Source organism: Empidonax traillii, unplaced genomic scaffold (genome assembly GCF_003031625.1).
Source record: "Empidonax traillii isolate 1590-97213 ecotype Southwest subspecies unplaced genomic scaffold, ASM303162v1 scaffold317:size617950, whole genome shotgun sequence".
Classification (NCBI taxonomy): Eukaryota; Metazoa; Chordata; class Aves; order Passeriformes; family Tyrannidae; genus Empidonax; species Empidonax traillii.
Window position 1 is genome coordinate 370,503 of NW_020955510.1, and position 24,514 is coordinate 395,016.

At 42.5% G+C, this 24,514-nt stretch overlaps 1 protein-coding gene across 3 annotated transcripts in view; it reads right to left on the minus strand.

Moving 5' to 3' along the window:
- Positions 1 to 24,514, minus strand: part of SATB2 (SATB homeobox 2) — a 218,956-nt gene that overhangs the window by 107,566 nt on the left and 86,876 nt on the right. The window contains exons 1-2 of one of the 3 annotated variants that reach the window (XM_027891285.1): positions 21,998 to 22,166; positions 2,251 to 2,427 (exon numbers count right to left, since the gene is read on the minus strand). In XM_027891285.1, the coding sequence (XP_027747086.1) occupies positions 2,251 to 2,427; positions 21,998 to 22,166 (346 nt within the window). Of the gene's footprint in view, positions 1 to 2,250; positions 2,428 to 21,425; positions 21,706 to 21,997; positions 22,217 to 24,514 lie in introns of those variants that run through there. The other 2 variants (XM_027891284.1, XM_027891286.1) reach the window with 2 other exon arrangements.

Sequence of the window (24,514 nt, forward strand, 5' to 3'; positions counted from 1 at the left end):
CTGTAATTCAGCTGATCATGAAGAAGGACTAAGTGGTCGTTTATTAATGTGCATTGCTAATGGAAATCAATCCCAAGCACTAGAACAGAAGCAGACTTTTACTCCTAGAACTACAAAGAATAAAGCAAACAGCTTTATTTTTCTTCCCTTTTAATATCAGAAAATTTTGTTCCCTTAATAAATCCTTATAGCTGCAATTTGGCAGCATGCTTCTGTCAACCCTAGTTAACTGATTAGAACCCAATATTCTATAATTTTTGAATTAAACAAAACAGCCTCAGAAATCTATTGGCACTCTGTCTCTGCCTAGACCTCATCCCTCAGCTTACAGACAGCTAGCACAGAGGCAAGATACTACAGAACATGCTGCATACTTCAGCTTCATATCTTAAAATCAGCATGGCTGACAGTATTTGCTCAGGATGTCTAAAAGACTTTGGTGGACTGGTCCTTCTGTGTGAAGGTAAATAACCTGACCAAGAGATTCGTTAGCTGATGGATCTTTAAGATACTTATATAGATATATACACACCATCTGATATTGTCCAGTGGAAAGTAATTGCTGCCTTAAAGATGACAATATTACAGACTTTTCTTTCAGACTAATTACAACAATTAGATATTTTATTTTCTAGTCAAGTTATTCAAGCAATACATCAAGTGACAGATTACTATCTGAACCTGCTCATTGTCAGAGCCTGTAGCTCAAAAACGCAGTGGCCATTTCCTCCCTGCACAGTGACTAATTTCCTTCGTGAGTCAATCTGTCTCTCCTCCTCACTATTCTCACAACAGAGATGCTGCAAAAGCAAGGTTCCCCCCCGTGAGACGCTGAGCCAGTGTGGATCACTGCACTGCATGGCATGCCTCCGTGGAGCAGGTTTGCTGCAAAGCCCATTCCCCTCCGTAAGTGCCAAGAATCAAATTTTGGCCACCTAATGCAGCGTGTTCCACATGTTAGCTCGCAACATGTTGAGCAACTGTGTTAACTGAGATGGATAGTGCTGTCAAACAGAAAGCTGGCTCACCAGGATGGAAGCAGTGGGATACACTGACCTTTTACATTCAGAAAAAAAGAGTTCCTAAGATGACACGAAACACTTAATATTAAAAACAAAAACAACTACCTTCTTGTAGAGCTTTTATTACCATATTATGTAAATAAACACATGTTCATGAGCTCTGCCTGTTTTAAGAACCTGAGCCTCTCTCACAGAGCAGAGTCTGACAGAGGAAATGAATCACTATCACCCTGCTTAGAAAGAAGTTTGTACAAGGAGCCCATGCTATTAACCACTGCCTGGAACTCCTGGATTCAACACCACCAATGTTCCCTCTGTTCCTACGTTCAAATGCCCAGCTATACAAAATAACCAAAACCAACAGACAAAATCCAAAATCTGGCAAAGTTGCTATTAAACTACTCTAAATGTGCATAGGTTTTATTGGTGATATGGAGATGAAACAAACCTAAAGGCTTCTCATCCAAAAGTATAAGCACTGAAATAACCTGTTTAGTACAAAAAAGCCTCTTGAAATGCAAGGTTCATTCTGGAAAGATTTCTCCCAACCCACCACCTCCTGCCCATCTCCCTCAAGATTAGGATTTTCGGTTTGTTTTTTTTCAAGCTGATATTTTGGGTAGGGAAGGAAAGCTTTGTTTATTTTAAGACCTTGCTGCTAACAGAGAATTATCTCTAAGTGGAAGGAACTGTAGAGCTTTACACAGGGCTTTGCAGCAACATAGTAGGTAAGTGAAAACGGAGAAATCAGCCTGCACATTTAGTCCTACAACTATTTGCCATAAAGAGAGCATGTATACATATGTAACCATTCTCTACAATGTATAATTTAAAAAATGAAAGGCTACCATAGGTTGTTCAAAATGGTCCTGCTACAAAGAAGAACACTAGATACCACCTAGCTGTACACCTACAGGTTCTACCCAGCTCTGCTGTGCTGACTTCCTCAGAGAAGCGACCTGCCTTGTGGTACGGAACAAGTGTGTAATGGATATGCTGACTGATCGTTATCACCATATTTCACACTTCAGCAAGATCTACCTCATGCTTTCGAGGCAAGTTAACAAGGTGGGGCTTGTACACCTAGTTTAAGATTAAACGATTAACACACTGGTATAACCACTTCTAAAGTTTGCCACCAATTTTCTTGCTTTCTCCTTACATTGAACAACCTCAGGTGCTGTCTTCTGCAGTGCAGAGAACAGGGGAAAAGAACTTTACTGAATACCTTGTGCCTGAGCTGCAGAACTGTGGGAATACCCCAGAGCCAGGAGCGCTGTCTCCACCAGCTGGCTAAAGAGCACATCTTTGCGAACCAGAACGAACTCAGCATGCTCTTCTCGATTATCGTATTCAAGAGAGGCGTCCGACTGCTCCACCACACAAAAGACGGGAATCATCAAACCTAGATGGAAAAAAAAAAAACAAACAAACAAAAACAACAAAGCGTCAATAAGAAGGGAACAAGAAGTGTGTCATACATCTCTGATTAAAGCTGTAAATTAAAACACCTCCTAGAAGGCTCATCATAAGTGGAAATCTGCCTTTCTTCCCTGTGGGATAGCTTTTGTTTTCTTTCCAAGGGAAATACTGAAGTCTCATCACTTGACTCATTTAAAAACCACACTAAAAGCTCAAGAGAATACAGTTCAGGAACAGAATCAGAGTCAGCATTAGGATGAACAAGATTTCCTAATAAGATTTTTTCAACATAGCAGAAGTTTTCTACAGTTCCATGAATGTCCCTATTCTTTCAGGTCAGAGCTTCTCTACCTTCAGCTATACAAAAACCTGACATACAAATGCTGCTTCTGCTTCTCTCTACACAGTGAACGCATGGAGGAATCAGCAGAGGCGGGTTGCCTTGGGGGCACTCAGATACACGTGCATTTTTAGACCACGGCCAGTCTTCTCATTGTACATGGAAAATATTCTTGCATTGATTTGGCTGAAAATTATAACCTTGTATTGGCAGCTGATGGTCACACAGACCTGGACAGGCAAGGGGGCTGTCCTCTTGCTGCATGAACGGAGAGAGTCAGAACAGCTCTCTTCGAAAGAGCATCAAGGATGAGGAGGAACCACAGAAGTGGAAAACTCAGAGGGTGGTCTGGATTCAATTTTGTTCTGTTTTATTGTAAATTTACTTTTGTGGTTACAGGATCAAGTCATCTATGGCAATAAATTGTGGGGCATGAACTTAAAGGGATTCAATAACCCAGGCAGTAGAGAAACATGCCCATTTGCAGGCACCTACCCTACAGTGCACGCACAGAGGGAAGAGGGAACTGATAAAAAACCTACAGAACTGCACTGCTATTTCCATCACCTGCTACAGGCCTGGTTGTAGTCAGGGGGTGCCAAAGGAAAAATCATTACCAGTAGTCACAGACATTTATTAATTGGTTACATACAGCTTGTTAGTCCCTAGATAAACTAGGAAATATCGGGGCAGAGACCAATCTCAGCCTATAGCAGTTTTCCAAGTGTGTCGTCTAAGGCTCATAATACCACCAGAAAGCTCTCTTCTAAATCTTATTCTTCAGAATGAAATATAACCATTTCCAGTAGAAAATAACTACAAAAAAATATCTGAGTGCTTACTTATGAAAGACCAGATACAAATCACTGTATTCTTGGACCAGGCATTTCTTTAAGGGAAAAAGAAGAGAAAGTCACATTTCAGTTCTCCTGCACAAAGTCCATTAAATATCTTTCAAATATTCTACTATCAGTAGCATCAATATCTACAAACCAATAGTTATATATCCCTTCAGAGGAGTCACCCTGCCCTGAAATAAACACAGTCACACCAACAACTGCTAAGGGACTTAAATACTCCTAATCTTGAATTTTGAGAAACTAAATTACTTTAAAAGATATTTTAGATCCACAATTCTCACTCAGTGAGAGGCCCACAACAGGAGCTACAGGGTATGTTATCCAGTTGATGTGTTTTAGTTATTTAAAACACAACCTGAAGTAATTTACAAGAAGGTTACCGCATCACACAGATACTGCTCCCTCTTTGCTGCTTGATTCTGGGTTAAACTGATGCATTTTGCAAGTTCAAGCAGCCAAATTCTAACACACCGTGTTAAAAAAAATCTCCGTGAAAAAAAATCTCTAGGTGCTTTCCTGAAAAGACAGCACATGGCTGATCATGTTCCACTGAAATCAGTGACAAAATTTCTCTTCCTATCAAAGGTTAAAACTAGAATTCTATCTGTTCATAAACCATTTAACTAGCTAAAACGAAACTAAGTCTCTTTAAGTGACAAACTTCCAGTCCTGTCGAACATACAGGCTGTCACAGCACTTTTGATGGGGCTATTAATGTCTTGGCAAAAGATTAGGATAATTGGCCAAATGCTGAGGCTGTAATATCAGTTGTGTAAATTACATTTTGGCAAGACAGGAAAAGTGATAAAGCAAACTGATGAGAGGGAGGCCACAGTGTCTTTTATCCTCCTGCTGGATGCTTTCCTTGTCAAACAACAGTCTCTCCTTTTCAGCACAGAAGTTGCACCTGTTCCCCACACTCATCCTTTACCGTCTGAGTACAAACAGGATCTCAAAAGCTAGAACTGATGCCATACACGATATCACTTCATGGATGGCACAAAGGACTCTCAGGACCCCCGCCTATTATGATTTTCCTGCCCCTTCCTGCTGCCCATGTTTGCAGAGACCCTGCTACAGAAACAGCTTTTGAAAAAACATCTCTGAACTCAGTGACTCGGTGTAACTGTTGATAAGCTGCTATTAGTACCTTAAAAACAGAGAGCAAAGGGCAGGTTACCACATCAGTCATTGCTAACCCCTTCTCATGCCTCTCACTGTAGCATCTGGAATCTTAATACCAATTTTATTTTAGTAAAAAACAACAGTAATCCAACCTATTTCCTAGTAAATCTTACTCCAAGGAAGTTTCAACCACTTCGTCCTCTATTTTGCATTAGAGAGTTAAACTGTCATATCCCCAATGGATTTATCACCCCAAGCTTCTCGGTTTCCTGACGTTATCTGAAAATAAATTAGCATACTTTCAGTATGTTGGAATCAGAAGGAAAAATACCTGCAGTCAGAGGCCAACATGCTCTTTACACACTGATACACACCATGCCTCGCTCCTACATGCACATGTTATACCGCCAGCTCACTATGGGGCCCTGAGAGAAGAGCAATACAAGTTACTCATTGCTCACAGTCATTCCAGTCGAAGAACTTAAAGCAACACTCCGAGAGCAGGAGACCAAGCATCCATAATGAAGCGTCTCATGCAGTGCTACTGCAGTGCAAGCCAGCCTTACTCACAAATCCTGAAACTCCTCAGCTCTTTCCTCAGCCAGAGCTCCTGCCATCCTCTCCTGCCCATGCCCATGCACCGAAAGGGTTGAGGTTCCCTCGGCACTGAAACTGTGTGCATTCGCTCTCCCAGCTCCAGAAAGATGCTGCAGTGAGTGATGCTGCACAGCTCACAGCGGATGACACACAGCATTGATTTTCACACATGGAGAAAAACAGGGGTAATCTGAGGGCTAAAAAAGGAAAGAGTTTGTTTCCTTGAAGGATGAACACAATGCTGGTATGCACACAAAACGTTAACAGCAATCTCAAACCATACAAGAGACTTTTTCTCCTTGATTTTTCTTCACTTAACTGACTTAGAAGGAGCTTTTTCATGCTTCTCACAGAGCTTTGACCCTATATAGATGGCAGCTGCATAAAATATCAGGGGAGCGTAAACCAAGAACTACATAAAGGCTTTTATAAAGACATCCACACACAGCAAGAATCACATCTAACCCACGAAAAAGACCAGTGAAAAACTGTTCCCACTATGACCCAGAAGAACAGAATGGTTAGTAGTCACCAGAACACTTGCATAACATATATATTTAAAACAAATCAGAGAAAATATTTAAGCTCCACTGCTGCTTTCACAGAAAAGCTGCAGTGTACAGAGAAGACTTTGTAAACAGTTGCATTTTCTGCTGAGACTCTTCTAAGGGGCAGAGAAATCAAGAAAAATTAAATATTTATCAAAGAGACTGGTGTCCAAATGCACATTTTCTCCTCCTTGCCCATTTTAATCTGTAGTTTTATTTCACTGGGGAGCAATCAGTTCTTTAAAATGAAGGAAAGAGAAATAGATAATTCATTCAAGAAGTGAAAACCTGGGACACTCTGCTGCATAAAGCATTCATTTTTCCAAAAACAACCTTAAAGCCAGTGAAAAGTATTATCAAACTGCAGTCATAGAGCTCCCTGGAAACCATTTTCATTTTTAAGACTTACGAGTAAAAGCTGCAAATTTCTAATGCCCAGCTAGAAGGATGAGAGAAAACAGATATTAAGAAGTCTCCTGCACTGTTTCTTTTGTTAATTTGCAAATCATACTTGGTCCAGTACATGTTTTAAATGAGTAATAAATACAATATTATTGGCACTGAACTCCTATGTATTGTTCACATAACCATCATAGACTTGGTAACCAAAGCAAAGAAGAAAAGGACACAGAAAATTGAGGAGCAAGTTATTCTTTCTGCCACCCACCTCTCCAGCCATTACATAGGGAGCGGTGCTTGCATGTCCTAATAAGTGTAAAATTAAGATCAACCAACAAGAAGAGGCACCAATAAAATTTGTCTTTTTAGATTAAAATCTCTTTCCATCAGCACAGTTTTGAGCCCCGTCTAGGTGTTATTTAATTTAATATAATTTGAACAATTTCCAAACATCAGCTTGATTAATTTTAACAGCATGGTGTTATGGTAAGATTTACTGTACAGGGCTTGTCTAGCAGGGAATTAATAAAGAAGCCAGTTCTTTGCCCTGAGTAACATGAGGTTTTAAGACTTCCCAGATTTCTAGTGGGAATACTTCACAGCACAAGCATGTTTTCTTCTGGGAGTGAAACCCACCAAAATTATTAAAAACTGAGATCAAATGGTGGTGTCAAACCCAAAGGAAATCATTCTACAGTGGAGAGATTTTTATCAAATGAAGAAAGTGGAAAATAAAGTTTTTGTTGTTGCTGTTGTGCTTTGGATTTTTAGGTTTTGTTTGTTGGTGCTTTTTTATTGTTTTGTTTTGTTTTTTTAAACAGAACATAGACACACACACACACAGAGTAATCTCCCATGAAGACAAAGCAAATTTCTATGGTTTTTCATTCAGAAACCGGGACATCTTCTTGAAAATTCATAAACTACTGAAACTACTCTTCATTACTGTAAGCAGAAAACGTTTTCCCTAGCAGAGACTGTAACGTGGGCCGTTCTCTAAGCTGGTCTTTCCAATACAGAAGAGAAAAGAAAAAAAAAAATAAAGAAAAGAAAAAAAGAAATCTGGGTAACAGCAAGAGCAGCTTCCACAAATATTTATTCCTATGTACATCTCAAAACACTGAATTACAAGCAGCTTCAGCTGAACTTCTAAGATCAGACCCTTACTCTGTGACAGAGACTAGGAAGCCCAACCAGCAAAGAATGGATTGTCTTGAGGAAATTATCTAGATAAAGATCCCATAAATTTAACAATGAAGCATGCTTCCACAACTGGCAGTAACCACAGGAAGGAATCAAACTACAAGATTTCCTAAACCTAATCTGCTTCTGTTTTTTTCTTTAGGAGAGAGACCTTTACCCAGCAAAGGCAGTGAAGGGAAAGTAGTCCACTTATTTATTTCCCTTTGCACTGCAATAGAGCTGACCTTACATAAACCAATCTGGTGTTTAGCTGTCTTTCCCTTTTTTTAAAAAACAAATTTGAAAAATGAACCTAAAATGAGAAAACTGTTTTAAAAGGCAGAAATCGGCATCCGTGCGGCACAGGAGAGGTTTGCCAGTTCTCCGTTTCACGTACTGCAGCTCTAATTGAAAAGGCAGAAACCAATTAAGTTTGACAGCTTTCAGTTACAGAAATACCTGAATTTCTGCAGCAAAGATGCCATCATGCATCCTAGTGCAACATAAATCCATAATTTCCTTTCTGAAAAACTTAACACTAAAGTTAAAGAAAAAAAAAAGAAAAAAAAAAGGAAAGGATATTAAAAGGGAAGATTTAAAGCTTCAGTGGGTCACTTCAGAATGGTGTAAACTGCAAATACTGAAGTGATCAGAAATTTAAACCTAGTGTTCACGATAATAACCAGGAGTTTTCTACTCAAGACTCAACTAGCTGAACAAACATTGAATCACAGAATCATTGTAGTTGGAAAAGACGTTTGAGATCACACGTAACAAGAGAAGATAAATTCATAATTGGAAAAGATCAACTGCATTCCAAAATGGGGTTTTTTGTCTGGTTGGTTGGGCTTTTTTCTAAGAGGAAAGACATCAAATAGTATTTGAAAAAAAGGAGTTTGTTCCGGTCTCACCACCACTTTCATTTAAATCACAGCATTGCTGTAGCTGGTGGTGATGTGAGATCTTCCCCAGAAAATCCTGCAGAGTCCAACTGAGGGCTGCAGATGCAGGAGACAAGCTGAACAGGCACAACCGTACCATTTCCACAGTGCCACACACACATGACTATTGACACTCGAGAAGGATCTGACTTGAAGTAGATGCCAGGTTCAGCCCATGCCGGCGCAATTCAGCGATGAGGTGGAAGAGACAGAGCTCACACATTTCAGCAAGTGTTAAGAATGTCCATTAAGGCTCACTTTCAAGTTACCCCATAAATTATGAATATAATTAAATTGGACAGAATATAAGCTATTGGCACTTAACTTATTTACAATAAATGCTTGGTTTGGGTAAATGGACTGTGTTTCAGCTTTTTATGTATCAAGCACCAGCTTACAACAGTCTCATTATGAAGCTGAGAATTCTCCCACTGTAAATCTTTTTTAATGGGGACTGGAGGAATGACTTTGCAGTTGTTTGTCACTAACCACTCGGAACCACGTGAAGAAAGCTGTGTGCGCACACTGACAGGCGGCCAGCGGGAAATCTCTGTCACGTACAGGAGAGCGTATCAGGATCTTTGCAACTGTACAATCCTACGCAAAACAAAAGCAGCAAATACCTCCTTACAGCAAAAGGTTTTTGTTTAAAAACTTTCTGCTAATCCTCTGCCCTCCAGTGTGTTCTAGACAAAATGAGAGATATCTGATTTTGCATATAACCAGTAATGCGATGCTGTTAAACTCCTACTCTTCATGGGTTTATAAGCCCGCTGCAAATAATTTGTTCCAGGATGCAATTTGGTAAAGAAAAGCTCAGTCCACAGATGATTTTAATACAATGTTTGCCAAAGAAACAAAATCACGTTAAATAACATTACATTGCAGAATTTTTCTTCTTAGGAGGGCCAGAGGAAGTAAGACTAAGGACAATATCTTTCTCCTCCTCCTCAGTTATTTGTTCTGGCTTTACATATTCAATAAATCTGTAGGCAGGAAATGCATTTCTACATATTATATTTTAGCCAATGGCGAATGCAAACCACAAGATATTATTTACATCCTTCTTCAGCTTCCAGACCTTTCTGTGGCTTCAGTCTCCCAGCCATCACAGCTATCCCAGATCTCAGGAAGTCTTATAAATAAGTCACTACCGTCTCTGCAGATGTCCCGTTTCTGACAGCTTAACTAGCCAAAGAATCCCTCTCCTAGCTGAAATAACAGCCTTACTTGCTTAACACAAAGTATTTCAGGCCACTATCCCACCACGGAAACATATTATGAAACTCATAACTTGATTTGATAATACTTGAGTTTCTCAAAAGACGATATAAAAGAAAAGCCATATTCAGAGCACGAGAAAGAGAAGGATACAAAGCATTTACCTCTATCGCTGCCTCTCCTGATGTGTGCCTGGGACAGAAGTGTTACTCACGGGAGATGAGGCCTTTTGTTAGTCCAAGTGGATCAGCTACTTCTGGTAACTAACCCCCTTTACTAAACTAGTTGCACCAACTTAAGCCAACCTTCAAATCTGTGACACCGGTTGGATCCAAAGAGCAAGAACGGGAGCAGCCCCACCGGGGTTAGCCCAAGGACAGCCACAGATGGGGCAGCCAGGAGGCCAGAGAAATTAAACAGCACAACAAAGCACTTCCACCTCCCCATCTAAGTGAGCCAAACATGAAAGCGATGACAACCCAGACCTCAAAACACGGTTTTGAGGGAGGCTAAGTGAGAAGGCAGCACAAACAGCTCAGCTCTCTGGAGCCAGCCAGCACCTCCCAGCACGCAGGAACACCTGTGGGGTACCAGCACCACACACTCCACCAGAACCACACACCAGCCTTCCAAGATACGGAACAGAATCATACAATCAGTTAGGCTGGCAAAAAAAAATCCTCAAGTCCAACTATTCACATCAAAAGGCAAAGGTGAAGACACTATAGCTATGTTTTTCCTAAATAAAGGCTCAGTTTTTTCAACTTGTTTCCCAGTTAAAAAAGAAGAAAAAGTACCCCACAGTCATACTTCATAATATGAATTAATGGAAAATATACTTATTTCACTCAAAACCAGTGTAACAAACATTTCCAAATTAAACTGACTTAAAAAAAAAATTCATCTAAAGCAAATAATGTCCTGTAAGTTTTAGGTTTTGGTTTCTGTAACTTAAAAATTAGTTTAGGGTTTGTGAGGGGTTTTGAGTTTGGGGGACTACTTTTTGTTGTTTTTCTCTTGACAATATAGCAAAACTCGCCTAAGGGGTAAGACTCTCTATGCCAAGTTCCACCCAAAATTAATTTTAATGACCAACATTTTTAAACGCTGAAAACTGAAACCGCTAATAAGCCCTTAAATTTGGTGGTGCTAGCAGATGCCACCACGTTATGTAATTTTTAAAGAAAAAAAAACATCTTCTAGCAAAAGCATTTTAATGAAGGTTGTATTAACTAGTCTTCTGGTACTGGGATAAGTCCCCTGGAATGCAACAGAAAAGCTTTCGTAGCTGGTTTGAGGTTTTATGTCTGAAAAAGTGCTGCACACCCCACTTGGGCCTATTTTGGGGTCTCCACTGGGACCCACCAGCAAGTTGTTTTCTCCTTGATGTCCAACCCTCTGTGAACCATCCCCTGCCAAGAAAAAGAAGGAATTGTATCACCCCTCCTTCATCTTCCCAGATAATTGTCTGACAGGGAATCTAACATAACTACACCTCTGCCTTCAAACCCAATTGCAGGCTCCAGCAGGGAGACAAGGTGAGTCGATCTGCAACTGCTGTAATCACTGCTTCCTTCCCTCGTGTCTAATAGATACTGGCAGCAGTATAAAACCTCATTTCTAAGTGACAGTGTCAACAGATATGGCAGAACTGATTACGGGCAAAAGTTACAAGTACACACGCAAGAGGACGAGCCACATTAAACTCTCTCTCTGAGTAAATACCAAACTCAGTGGTTACTCATGGAGTTATTCATCCTGCTGCACTTTCAGCAAGACGTAAGGCTGCTGCTGCAGCAATATCATTACTAGATGGTATTTTTCTGGTAGAAGGAGACCACAGAAATCATCAGATCTTCGGCAGGAAATTCAACAGAGGTGATAATCACAACCAAGAAAGAGTAGAAGCCATTCTGTTCTCTAGAAAGCAGCCAACTTCCCCCTGTGCCTCCCTTTTCATCAGTCAACACAGAGTCTTCAGACAGCCTGCACCTACTACCCATTACAGATCAGGAACCGGCATCTGGGGCTTGGCCTTTACTTACAGCTCCAATCTTCCACTTCTGAGTGGCATTCTCTTGTATTCTTTCTTTTTCAAGAACAGAAGATCAAGAGTTGTGGGAGGAACAATCTACATTTCCGAAAGATGAGATCACACGTTTGAAAACTATGGGTTTGAATGCTACTCTTTTAGGAATATTTACTTTTATCAGCCAGAATGTCACATTAATCTAACAGTTTTTAATTACCAGATCTTTATCAAACAGGTCATGAGGTCAAGGAACAAGAGTTAACAGGTAAATTCTCCTTCTCAGGTGTGCCCGGTACACTTCATCCAGTTAGTGACATTTTGGGGTTAGGGTGGAAAAGACCTACCTACAGACAGACATACCATGTATGGATTCACAGTCAGCAACTGTGTCAGTTTTTGGGGCTCAACCAGCTGAACTGGTACATTATTACGTACACAGAGATACACCCGAGAATCAGATACAGTGAGCAAATGCATGTGCTAACTGAGAGGTGTTAGCCAAAGAAAGCAGATTACATCTGCACTCCAAAGACTGAACTGGCTCCCAGTTCACTTTCAGATGCCATTCCAAATGTTGATTTATAAAGCTGTATGATACAAGGCTAGAGCCAAGGCTACTGTAGAGAGAATATCTCTTTCCATGTATGGCACAGTGGAAAGGACATGTCTGCTCACAGCATGAGGACTCACTTTGGAGAAAATGGACAGTCAGGATCCCTCAGCCTCGGGCCTTCAACTCCGGCCAAACCCCTCTGCCAGAGGCACAAAGGTGCACGGCCACCCAGCAAGGGGTCTTTAGTCTGAAGGCTGAGGTGCTCAGGTAACTAAAGGGTCATAGAAGAGTCAGTCCCAGGTAGCAACAGCCTAAGAGATCAAGTACGCTCAGTGGCATTCATGTCCACAGAAACCATATGAAAAAAGAGAGGCAAAAAAAATATGAAAAAAAAAAAAAAAAATCCCCCCCCCAACAACCCAAAAAAACCCAAAACAAACAAACAAGAGAAAACCATCATAAAGTAGCACAGCTTTTTATTTTGAAAAGTAGTAATTTTTACTGCTTTCTACCTGTCCACGGCATTCTCCAAGCTCATCTAAACAGCAGGTCAGTATGACACTGTGATCATATTTATGTAATCAGGAAGGCTCAACACAGTCGTCACTACACCAGACCCAGACACTCAGATAATGCCTAACTAGAGCATTACTGTCAAGCAGTACACCTACTTACTGCATACTTGCTCATAGGAGCCCGTATGAAATCTACTATCCAGACTTCTAGCTTGAGCAACAAACTCTACTTAAAAAAAGGAAAATAATAAAAAAAAAAAAGCCCACACTTCTGTTACTCTGCATTTTCTCTAAGTCTAAAAACTTGGTAGAGTGTATGACAGGTCCACCTCATTTTTCTTAATGATGTTTTTATTATTCTTTCACTCAATTAAAACAGAAATGGATATTGCATCTTCTGACTGTATAATTGTTATTGTAATCTGTTTTCGATCACTGCTTGGGAAATGGGTCCAAAACAACATAAACTATCCACAGCCCCAGAACACAAGTCATTTTCTTTTACTACGATACTTAAAGAGACATCTATCATGTTGCTCTGCTAACATGTTTGTGTTATGGCAAAGAATTTATTTGTAAGTTGGGAAAAGACATTATGAAAATCACCTTTTACTCCAAAGTATTGTATAACTCATATTTTATAACTACATTTCTTAATAACCATTCAAAATAATAAGGCTGGAAATTGTGCACATCTAATTTTAATATATAAATAATGGAAATGCATATAAACTAAAATATGCTCAAAATATGAATTTATATTACTCTCAAAAAATAGTCTGGTTATAGTTTTGAAAATGACATGCTTCATTTCCAATATATGCCTGTCCATTAAATTTATGACAAAATACTCTCTGTAAGTTTAGATTACCAGGATGGTAAATACTTCTATATGTGAGTTTCCTCACTTATTTGAAGTTTCTGTCCAAACGCTGACAGTGTCAGCAACTTCTCAAGAATGAAGTGGTGCTGGTGATACACAAGTAAAGACAGACCAATCCAGCCGCTTCTCAACATTATACAAATAGAATGGTACGGCTGGGAAAGAGAGGAAGTAACCTTGTGGCTGTATGCAGCAATACAAACCGTGTTTCTGACATAAGAAACTCCTCTCGCAACGTTTCTTGCCAGATTTACTATCTTTGAAAAGATTTGCTGTCAGTAGTGTGTCTTTTCATCTCCGCGTGTCTTTGGGGAACAAGTAAAGTGGGAGCACATTTAAGTGGGAGACATTTCTACCTCACTCTGAAATTGCAGTGGGCATGTGGTTATCTCAAGAGATGCTGCAGCTTCATATAAAATATAGTCTGACCGATTATTTTTATTTAACTTTTTCTGAGCTTCTTTACCTTTTTGACATTGCTACTAACAAGGTACCGTTGTGCTCAAGTCGTTTAATATTGCATGTCTCTCTGATACAGTGACATCAGTTAGAGCAAAATGACTGAACGTTTTTACTATCAGCCAGAAAATTTTCTATTTAAAACACAAGTCACAAGCTTAAACTCTTATCTAGAGCTACCTGTCTCTTTTCTTCAAGATCTTTCTGTTCCCTTCATACAGCTTCTACAAATAGTGACAACCTTCTCTTTTTCCTAACGTTGCTGCATGAAACATCAATAGTCATTTGATAGGAAATTTAAAATATATCTTGAGTTCAGACACACTATTTCTGCCCTAGCATTCAGTTTAGGACAACAGCAACGCATGGCTCACATTTCATTTTTTAATCAATCCGTAAATTATTCGTGTAGCCTTATTGCAAGTAGAAGTGACCCCTGGAAGGAGGTTTTATCTAAGTCCTCAGATATTAGCAACATCGACGTTCACATCTTTAAAAATGAGAGTAAGAATTAACTTCAAAAAAACCAACAAATCAAAACAAAAAACTAACCAAACAAACAATCCTCCCCACCTTTGAAATATTTTTTATACGGGTTTCTCAATGTCAGCAGTCTTAAATTACTAGTAGACAAATGTCAACATCTTGTATATTTGTAAATCTAGGGGATACCAGCAGAGTTACTACATAAATTTAAAATGAAAGAAAACCAACTAAAAATATCGTATCAAGTTTTTTTTAAAGTTCCCTAAAATAAAGGAAACAGCGTTGGAAATATGAAATATTTTTCCCCTTACCAATATCTGGATCAATGCAAATTAATACAGGGACAAAGTACACTCGACAGCTGCAGTACGTGCTTTTCGTACAAAGCGCAGGAACTCTGGATGAAAAAAATAACTCCTAACTGCAGAACTGTGGCAATATGGACAACATGACTTGATGGCTGCGATTGCATCACATATTAAAGCAGCCAACACTTGTGAATTGCCACGAGAGCCTCAGCTAGATGGGCTAACAACTGCCCCCAAATTAAACGGCAGAGCGTATTTTCTGTCTCCCATACCACTAATCAATGCAAACTCATTTGTGTATAGCCCCGCAGCAGAGAAGCTGCTGCTGAACGTTCTGCAACAAGTACAAAGCTTGTTGGAGGGCAATTTTTTTTTTTAGTATGGCTAGAGGCTAGAAAACATTTCTCAAAAGCTATCACTCAGCTGCCTTTTGTCTGCCGTGACTATTTCTTACATCTGCATTAGTGGCACATGCCACCGTGGGGACCAACACATCTGACCCAGGACATTTTGTACAGTAGGAACCAATTACCACAAGACTTTTTTTTTTCCCCCCAAAGCTAGAAAGGGCATCGGTTCCTTGTTCAACACAGCGGGCTTGTTTCAAAACCACTTTGAGCTTCAAAAGGAGAGCACACTTGTTCAGTAGTTAGAGAGCCTGAATCAGGCACAGGTTATCTTGAACAAACCCCCATCGTATCAATTCAAAGGGACTTGGTAATACTTTATACCTTGAAAAACCGGGCCTTTAATCCTAAAAACACAGCAGTAGTTACTAATTTAACTAAATTATGAGGGGCAGTAATTAAAGGCCTAACTTAGCTATGCCTTGCAATTTGGGATTCAAAAGAAAGTCTTCCCAAGTTTTGCAGATTTTCAGTTATTTTGAAAAGTTTAAAAATAAGATTTAAAAGCAGGTTGGGGACTGCTCAACCACAAAAATAAGTATTTTCTTAAACAGGTCACACAGATGTTTGGTGAATATAAATACATGACTGCAATAAAGCTCTCTTCATTTTACAACATCTTAGATGCCATATTGTACTACCATGTTCTGTGTCAATGGGAGTGACAAAAATCATACTGGTTCAAGTACTTTCCTTAAGCTCCAAATGACTGTTGTGGCCCTTTTTCTTCCTATTCCACACAGACAGCTTTAAAGAAAACAGCAATAATAGAAAGTAACTGCAAAAAAAAAATATTTAGGCTAGCATCTCCATCAAGAGTACTAAATTAAAGTACTAATTTAAAGAAATTTTAAAATAAATTTTATCATCTGAATGTCTGTGCTACAAACCAGAAAGTTTCAATAGGACATAGCTGTCTGCTGAAATGATGACTTGATCACAATTACATTATGTCAGTTTTTTTCTACTTTTAAATCTAGATAAAATATTCAGCAAAGTATTTAAATAGAACATAAAGACTCCATAAAATTAATTATTTTGGAAAGGAATCTTCAAACTTCACCTTTAGATGGTTATTCATAACAATGAAAGTCTAATACTGTTTGCTTTCCTTCAATGTCCAAATTCTTCATCTAAATTCTGAGGGGGAAATGTGTCGCTATTTAATTCCTCGAGAATATGTTTTCTGATTGGCATCTTTATAGTTTTTAATACGAATTTGTCATCTTCTTTAGGTATAAAAATAATTCTGCGAGTAACTGACAAACTCACCTCGAGTTTTCAAAGAATTGCCCTATAAATAAATGACAATAAATATACTATGTTCTATACCAGTGAAACTAAGAAAAGGCAGAACTCAATTTATAAAGGAAGGGAGGAGAACAGAGAATTAACATGGACTATTCCAAAGATGTTGGTCTCTTTTCCTTTCCTTTGGTTCATGATGAGAACAACAGCATGCAGTTAACTAACATGGCCATGGGTGTGGGGCGGGGAGGAAGCGCGGAGATGACTTGAAACATTTAGGAACTGTTGCAGGGCAAAAAAAAAAGTCTTAGTACCGCTAATCTTAAATCTTGAATTCAAAATTGTCGGTGGCTTTCTGCAGATGCAACTTAAGAGTTCCAAAATTACTCTAAACATCAAATTATGTCTAGGTCACTGAATGGGTGGATACCCTATATTCTGTTTAATGCATATGTTCAATTGCACATATATTTTAACCAACTGTGTCTTTATTTTAATAACAGACCAAGTACTGAAAACACATAAAGAAAGACTATTTTTCTACCTCAGCAAAAATACAGCTGATACACTGCCTGACCCTTCAGGAGTGAAGGGTGTTCTGTTTATTCCATTTACATGACATGATCTGATTGGAAAAGGGAGAGAGGGGTGGAAATCAGCAAAAAGACCAGAAACTCATTTTTAACCATCAGTCCTGAAAAAGAAATCACCGTCTTGCTTTTCTTGCTGTTTCTGCTGAATTAGAGCTCTCTTCATCATTATGTATCAGAAACATGTAAAATCCAAGATTTTGCATTTCTTCCTAATCCCTACTGAATTATATCAAAGTACAAAGCAAGGTTTTCCAACTATTCTGCCCCGGATAAAACAAAATATATACACACTGCTGGTTCCTGAGCTAACAAGGCTTTGCGGCTTTCACGCTTCTGTATCTTGATGCGCTTAATTCTTTCAAATAGCTACATACTTCTCTCAGGCAGCAGGAAGATATTCTTCATCTAGGATCTGGGCAGGAATCTAAAACTTAACCTTTCACTTCACTCAGTTTCTAAGGACAAGAAAAACATGCTTCCTTACTCTATTCAGAGTGCCATTTAGAGCTCAGTGTCAACTAACCATTTAGAGCAGAGGAGCAAATTTGATCAAGCTGTGCTCTTCTGTCGGCACAGAAGTGGATTTTCTCTCTAGTAAAGTACTTTAAATCCTTGTAAAAGATATAAAAGCCAGCACAAACTCTTCAATATTTTTGCAGAAATACAGCAGAATGGATTTTGACGAACAGCTCTTTAGCCGTTCTCAGTCAGTGTTTCTGTCACCTCAGAGATATATTAAAACTGATTTCTAACTACACCTAAGCACACACGACCGTGATATATCACAACTTCAGGGGGCTCACAGCAATTAGCAGCAGCGCTCCGAAGAGTCACTGCATCCACATTTCTGGTACATCTGACTTTGTACGAGCACAGTAACCACAGCTACTGATTAACATCCCAATCATACACATTGGTTTGAATTGCCTGAAAGCTTTCCCTTCCATTAATATTCTGTAAATTGAATCACAGTTTTTAACAGTTAAAGGAATAAGAACATATTACTATCAGACTGCGTCAAACTCATTAAACCAGAAAATGTTTTGCAATCATTTCCTGCTCCAAATTTGAACACATTCCCTTGGCTGTATTTTGGTTCTAGATTTCTATTTCAGCAAAACCAAACTTCAGAACAGCTCATTCTGCATATTGGCATTTTAAGTTGCATTCAGAGGTTTTTGACGCTTATTTTCTACACTCCTCAAAATCAGCACATACATATATATATATGCACATCCAGTCTTACACAAACAGGTTCCTGAACTGCAATCAACAATTTTGTAAATATAAGTTTCCTCGTCATTAATCATCCCTTTTTTTTTTTTTTTTAATCCTTATGGAGTGAATTACCAACTGAGAGGAGACGCCAATTCTAGTAAGTGAATGTTACCCAACAGGGATATAAAGCTGTCAACACCATAGTGCTCTTGCTTGCTCTAAACTCTCTCACAGACTTCATATGTTTTTTAAAGCGATATTGGCCTTTTTTTCCCAGGGACCTTTCTAAACCTGCGTCTCCTGAAAATTTGAGCACCTGTGCTTTATTGCATACAGGTTTTAAAACAGACAGTTTAGGTAACTGTTGAAACCTTTTAGAAAGCACTGGGTTAGTCAAGCAAACCAAAACCGAACCCTAACACATTGGACTGACACTAACAACATTGTAAACAGTACCAAAACTTTTAAACCCTCTATTAAACACAACCTTTAAGACCTCGTTTATCTTTTTAGTGACCTTCACTAGTTTATTATAGCTGCTGTAATGGCCCTTTGAATTAAGAACATTCATGTTAGGAATAAAAAAAACAGGAGAGTCATAAGACAAAATTTCTCATGAGAACAACTGATTTTCTGTCTGCACTACAAAGGCTTATTTAAAAATGCTTTTTCACTCACAAAACCAAAGAAAAAGCTAGAAACACCTACAGCACTATAGTATTTCTCTATTTCTCAGGGAAGTCACTAGAAGAATAAATGCAGCAAACACTACGATTATAAAACTGGTTACCAAAGGTCATCAGGCTCATCATAGCACCAGTTAGTTTAGAGCTTATTGCTCTGCTCTCAGGAATTAACTTCTGAAACAGATATTATTACACCAAAAAGCCACCTGACAAATAAGAAGGAATTTCAGCATTTACATATCTAAGGCCCAAAATGAGATGAGAAAAAGAATTGCTAGCATTTGTCTCTGCTTCCAAAACCTTTAGATACACTGTATAGAACTAAAAATAGAACAAAAACTAAAGTCGTCTCTAGTTTTCAGTAAAGTATTTCCATTTCTGTCCCAAGTGAAATTCACATTCAATAAATATTAGCACTTTTTAAGGCCTGAGAAATAAGAATAAACTGAAAGTCTAACAATTGAAGCCTTAGATGTCATTTCACTACGACTTTCAATAGTTTCCTTTTTGTCAAATTCTACACACAATACAAGGAGAGCCTTTATTAATATATATTTGGAAGAAGTTTTATACTAATTTGCCAGTATATTAAAAGTAATCTTTCCCACAGACATCTACAGCTGTATTTCACAATTCAAGTGAAAAAATTACTAACGCCACAACGATCACTGCAAAGATACAGACTTCCAAAAATACCCAAAACAGGTGTGATCTGCATTCAGGAGAAGAACACTTGGTCACACCAGTTCTTAATCATCAAACTTTAAAAACAGCAGAAGGCAAAATATCTGGAAATTAGCTATGTTGATTTATTGTGAGAGTATTTCCAGGAGAAAAAAAAATAAATCAATTTTAAACAGCACCATTATCTTATTAAAAAAAATCTGCCTTAACTAATTTAGTATTGAGTATTATAGAACCTAGATAGGTATTCAGACAAGAATAATTTTCTTCTTGCTTTCGGTATCAGTAAGGAACAATGAATAACCTTTATTATGAACAGCCTAAATGCAAAGAGATTGAGACTGTTTAAAGAACACTAGCAAAGAAAAAGAAAATAAATTAGTCCTGCTTTTCTTATCCCCCCAGACTTTTACACTCCAGTCGAAAACATCTTTATAAATGAGCTGAAGACTAATGAATGAAAACTTAAGCTCTTAAAAGTTTGCTTTCAGAAATGAAAGTCTCTTTCTGGAGTAGAAGAAATCTTCTATAGCTTAACAGGCCAGATTCACACTGAGCCACCGATATAACTATAAAAGCCACTGAATTTCTCTTGGATAACACAGTTGCCACTAGAAAGCAACATATCTATTCCAAAACATTAAAAAATATTCTTTAAAAGTATATTTCTATAAATGCCACAAGGAAAATAATTTCAGCTTTGTTCAAACAGTCTTTAAAATCAAGCAGCTATAATACCTGAGTCTCAAGAAAGGCATCCAAAACTACATATATTACTTTTTATATGATTAGCTAGTTCATTTTTATAATTACTTAACAAATTATTTCTCCCCTGATTTGTAAGTGGAATAGTACTACAAGTCTTTCACTGCAAAGCTGCTTCTTCTTTTTCCATACATTGGAAGAATACAGAGAAGGTTTAAAAAATAGATACATAGTCATTCAAGAAACAGAAAAAAATGGTGAGCTATCTTACCCTTCATTAGGTATATAAATGAATCCTACGTTTTTATAATAAAATATGCAGCTCCTTAGCAAACTTCAGCAATTAGGAAGCCTATTGAGCCAAAGAGGTCTAAAACAGGCATCTAATGGTAAAATCGCTAAATAAACCTCACGTAATAGAGAGTCATGTGACGACTGTATCAAAGTATCTCTTAAAATGCCATTTACACAAACTCTTTGTGTATAAACAACTACAATTGTGTGTTACTAGCCTGCTCATTTTAAAACACAAATACAGACATTTCTCTTCTTTTCTTTTTTTTTTTTTTTTAGGTAAAGGTAAACTTTGTGGCCTTTCCTGCATTATTCTGCTTACAACATCTGGCTAATTTCAAGATTTTTAAATATATTTTTCCTGACACGAGGCTGCACTGGGTTAAACATGACCGCATCAGAATTAAGAGGAAAAAAGAGAGCATTTAGGAGAAGTGACTGGAAAGTTTATCTGCTTGGAACAAAAGGGGGGGAAAAGCAGCCACGAGCGTCGCTTAAACATGCTCTAAATACAAAACTGAGCAGCAACTTGATAGAAAATTACAAAAGATTAAGTATTCTAGAGAATTGCAGGAAAGCTGAAAAACTAATTTCAATACATTTGCTGAGTATATTCAGCACATGAATATATGTGCTGAAGCTCGCACACGCTTTGCCCTGTCCTCTTTTACAACAACCGCTGCAAAATGCTACTTACTGAAAGAAAAATAAAATCCCTAAATGCAAACATAAACGCTGCCGTTTTTCCCACCCTGCAGACTCCATTCTCCGCTCTGTGACACCGGGTGTAACACACCTAACCCGTGTCACCCGCACCCGTGAGGGCAGCCGGGCTGCCCGCACCTAACCCGAAAGCCATGCCCTCTCCCCGCCGTGCCCTCCGGGACCGCCGGTGGGGCAGGGGGATGCCCGCGGCTGCCCCGGGGCGATCAGCACGAAGGAAGCGCCGAGCGCAGGACACGCTCCCAGCCCGTTACCCTCCGACAGGATCAGGCCTGGCCCTTTGTGCCGCCCGGTCCGGGGTTGCCTCTTTCGGCAGGCGGCCCTCCTAACGCGGGAGGGTTGCGCTCCGCACACCCGGTCCGAGCCCTCCCATGGACCCCCTCCACCGCAGCGGTGCCGCGCAGCCAAAGGCTTTCCAAGGAAAGCTGCCGCACGGACCTGCCGGTCCCGCCGCCCCTGCCGACCTGCTCGCCACACGCTGCCCCGGCCCCGCCGCCCCGCACGTCCCAGCCGGCGGGGCCGCCGTGAGCGCGGCCGCACGGTTACCTCCCACGGGCTTGCTGACGGCGCCGTTGGGCCTCCCGCGGGTGCCCATAGGGCTGCCGTTCTGCTCCAGCCTGGCCACTTTCCCGGGGGGGGGCCCTTTGACATCGGGGCTGCCGCTGCCTCTGTCGGGGCTGTCCCGCAGGCAGGGGCTCTCGCTCCTCCGCTCCATGCTCGGAGACGCGGCTCCCGCTGGCAGGTCGCAGTAGAAGGAGCACGGACCTAGGGGTGAGAGAAACAAGGGGCGCTTCAGTGGCCGCCGGCCTGCGCCGCCGCCCGGCACCGGGCCTCGCTCGCCCGCCCGGGCCCCCGCAGCGCTTCCCCTGGGCGGCCCGGCTCAGCCAAGCCGGGCGCGATGCCGCCCCGCTCCCGCCGCCGGAGCCGGTCCCGCTGGAAGCGAGCGCTTCGCCTCACCCGCCCGGCCCCAACCTGCCGCGGGCGAGGGCAGCGCTGTGCCCCAGTGCCCATCGTGGCCGGCGGGCAGGAGCAACCCCGACCGCCGCAGCCAGGTGCTGCGTCCCGGGTCCGGCAGCGGCCCCGGCCCGCCCCCGGGGGCCGCGAGAAGAGGCTGCCAGTCCAGACGGCCCCGCTGGCACGGCCCCCCCGCGCCAGCTGTGCAGCCACGGAGTAGCCGGCTGCTGGTGAGGAAGCCTCTAGCGAGCGGCTCCAGAGAGCTGCCGCTGTACTTACTGCTTATAGCCTGTCTGTAAGTTGGCTGAGTTGGGCTCTGTCCATGGATCAGAAGTAGAGAATCCAGGGTGGAAAGTTTTCTTGTTTCCTCCTCTCACGCCGCGTTCTTCCCTTCTACTCCTTCCCCCCACCCCCAGCCCCCTCCTCGCCCTCCTCCGAGGGTGCCGGGGCGGCGGGGCCGGGGTGGCTGCCCGCGGGGCGACAGGGGCAGAGCCCCTTCCCGGAGGGTCCCGGGTGGCGAGCGGAGCGGAGCGGGGAGGTCGGGACGAGGGGGCGGGGAGCCGCGGGGCCGCCGGCTGCGGCGCGGAGAAGAGGGGAGAAGGAGACGACTTCTCACACCTTCAGCGGAGAAAATCAATACGGGGGGAGATGGGGGGAGGAGAAGAGGGAGCGCCGCTCTCCCGGGCTCCGCGGCGGCGGCGAGTGCCTGGCGGCGTGGGGAAGCGGCGGCGGCGGCCCCCGGTGTGTGACTTTCAATCGCTCCCTCCTCTGCCAGCGACAGCAGCGGCAGGAGGGACTCGCCACAGAGAGTGGAGAAACGATTATTAGCTGCGTTGAGTCATCGAGGCAAAGTGAGTCCTTTTTGGGGTTGTCCTTGGTTTCGGGTTTGGTGAGTGTGCACGCCTGTGTATGTGTGTCTGCCTGTCTGTCTGCGCGGCGTTCCCGTCCCAGGGCTGTGCATCCCAAACATCGCCACCCCTCCTCGCCTCCGACACCCCTCCCCCTCCCCGCCCCCCCCGCAAAAATCAAGTCTCAGTGCTATCTCGGGATCGGGCGCAGACGGGCGCGCAGCAGCCCACCTCCTCCCGGCCCGGCCCGCCCCGCGGAGCCCCGGCCCCGCTGCGCGCAGGGGTGGGAGGCAGAGACCCACCTGGCAGGAAATTAAACATCAATAAATAAATAATACATCTCGCACGCGAAAAGGGAGCGCGGTGCCGCGCGAAGGGAGGGCGTAGGGCGGGCTGGGTGGGGAAGGGGAAGCGTGGCAGGACGAGGCGGTGGCGACAGGAGAGATCCAGGGCAGAAAGGCGCAAGGACAGGGGCAGTCGGGCTGGGGGAGGGCCGAGGTGGAAGGAGAGGAGGAGGAGCCGGGAGAAGAAGGGGAAGGGCGGGCGGGGGGGATAGTGGGGAAGCCGGAGTTGGGGACACCGGACCGACCGAGGAGGAGCAAAGCTGCCACCGACATTCAGTCCCGGCGCCGGGGTCGGTCCGACGCAGCCGGTGCGGCCTCGCCACCTCCTGCCACCCTCCCTCGTTCCCCCGGGAGCCGAGCGGCGGCGGGGACCCTCCCACAGCCGCTCCCCGCCGGGGCGAGGCGACAGTAACTTTTGGCGGTGCGGCGGGTCCTGCAGCCCCGCGGGCCGGTCGCGCTTCCTCCAGGCGGCCCCACGTAGGGCTCCGCCGCCGCCCTGCTCTCCGCGCCCGGCTCCAGGCAGTTACCGGGGTGGTCCTGAATAATTGATGGCGGGGACCGGGAGGAGGTGGCAAGCGGGCAGGGAAGCGCTGCTGCTGCCGCCGCTGAATTATTTAATAGCTGAGCTCCGGGTAGGGTATGACAGCGCTACCGAAGTGCAGCCAGCGGGGGCGGGAAGTCACAGCGGGGCGGGATCGAGCCCCTCACCGGTGCCAGGAGGCGAGCGGTCACCCGGCAGGCAGGCATGCAGGCAGTCCCCTCTGTCTCCGATGCAAGGTGCACCGCGCCGCTCCCCGGGGCCGGCGGCGGCGCGGGCGCGTCCCCGAGCGGGGGCCATGCCCGGCGGGCGCCCCGAGGGCCCGCAGCGCCCCCTGCCCGGCCCGGGGGGCGCGGGGGAATGAGCGGCGGCCCCGCCG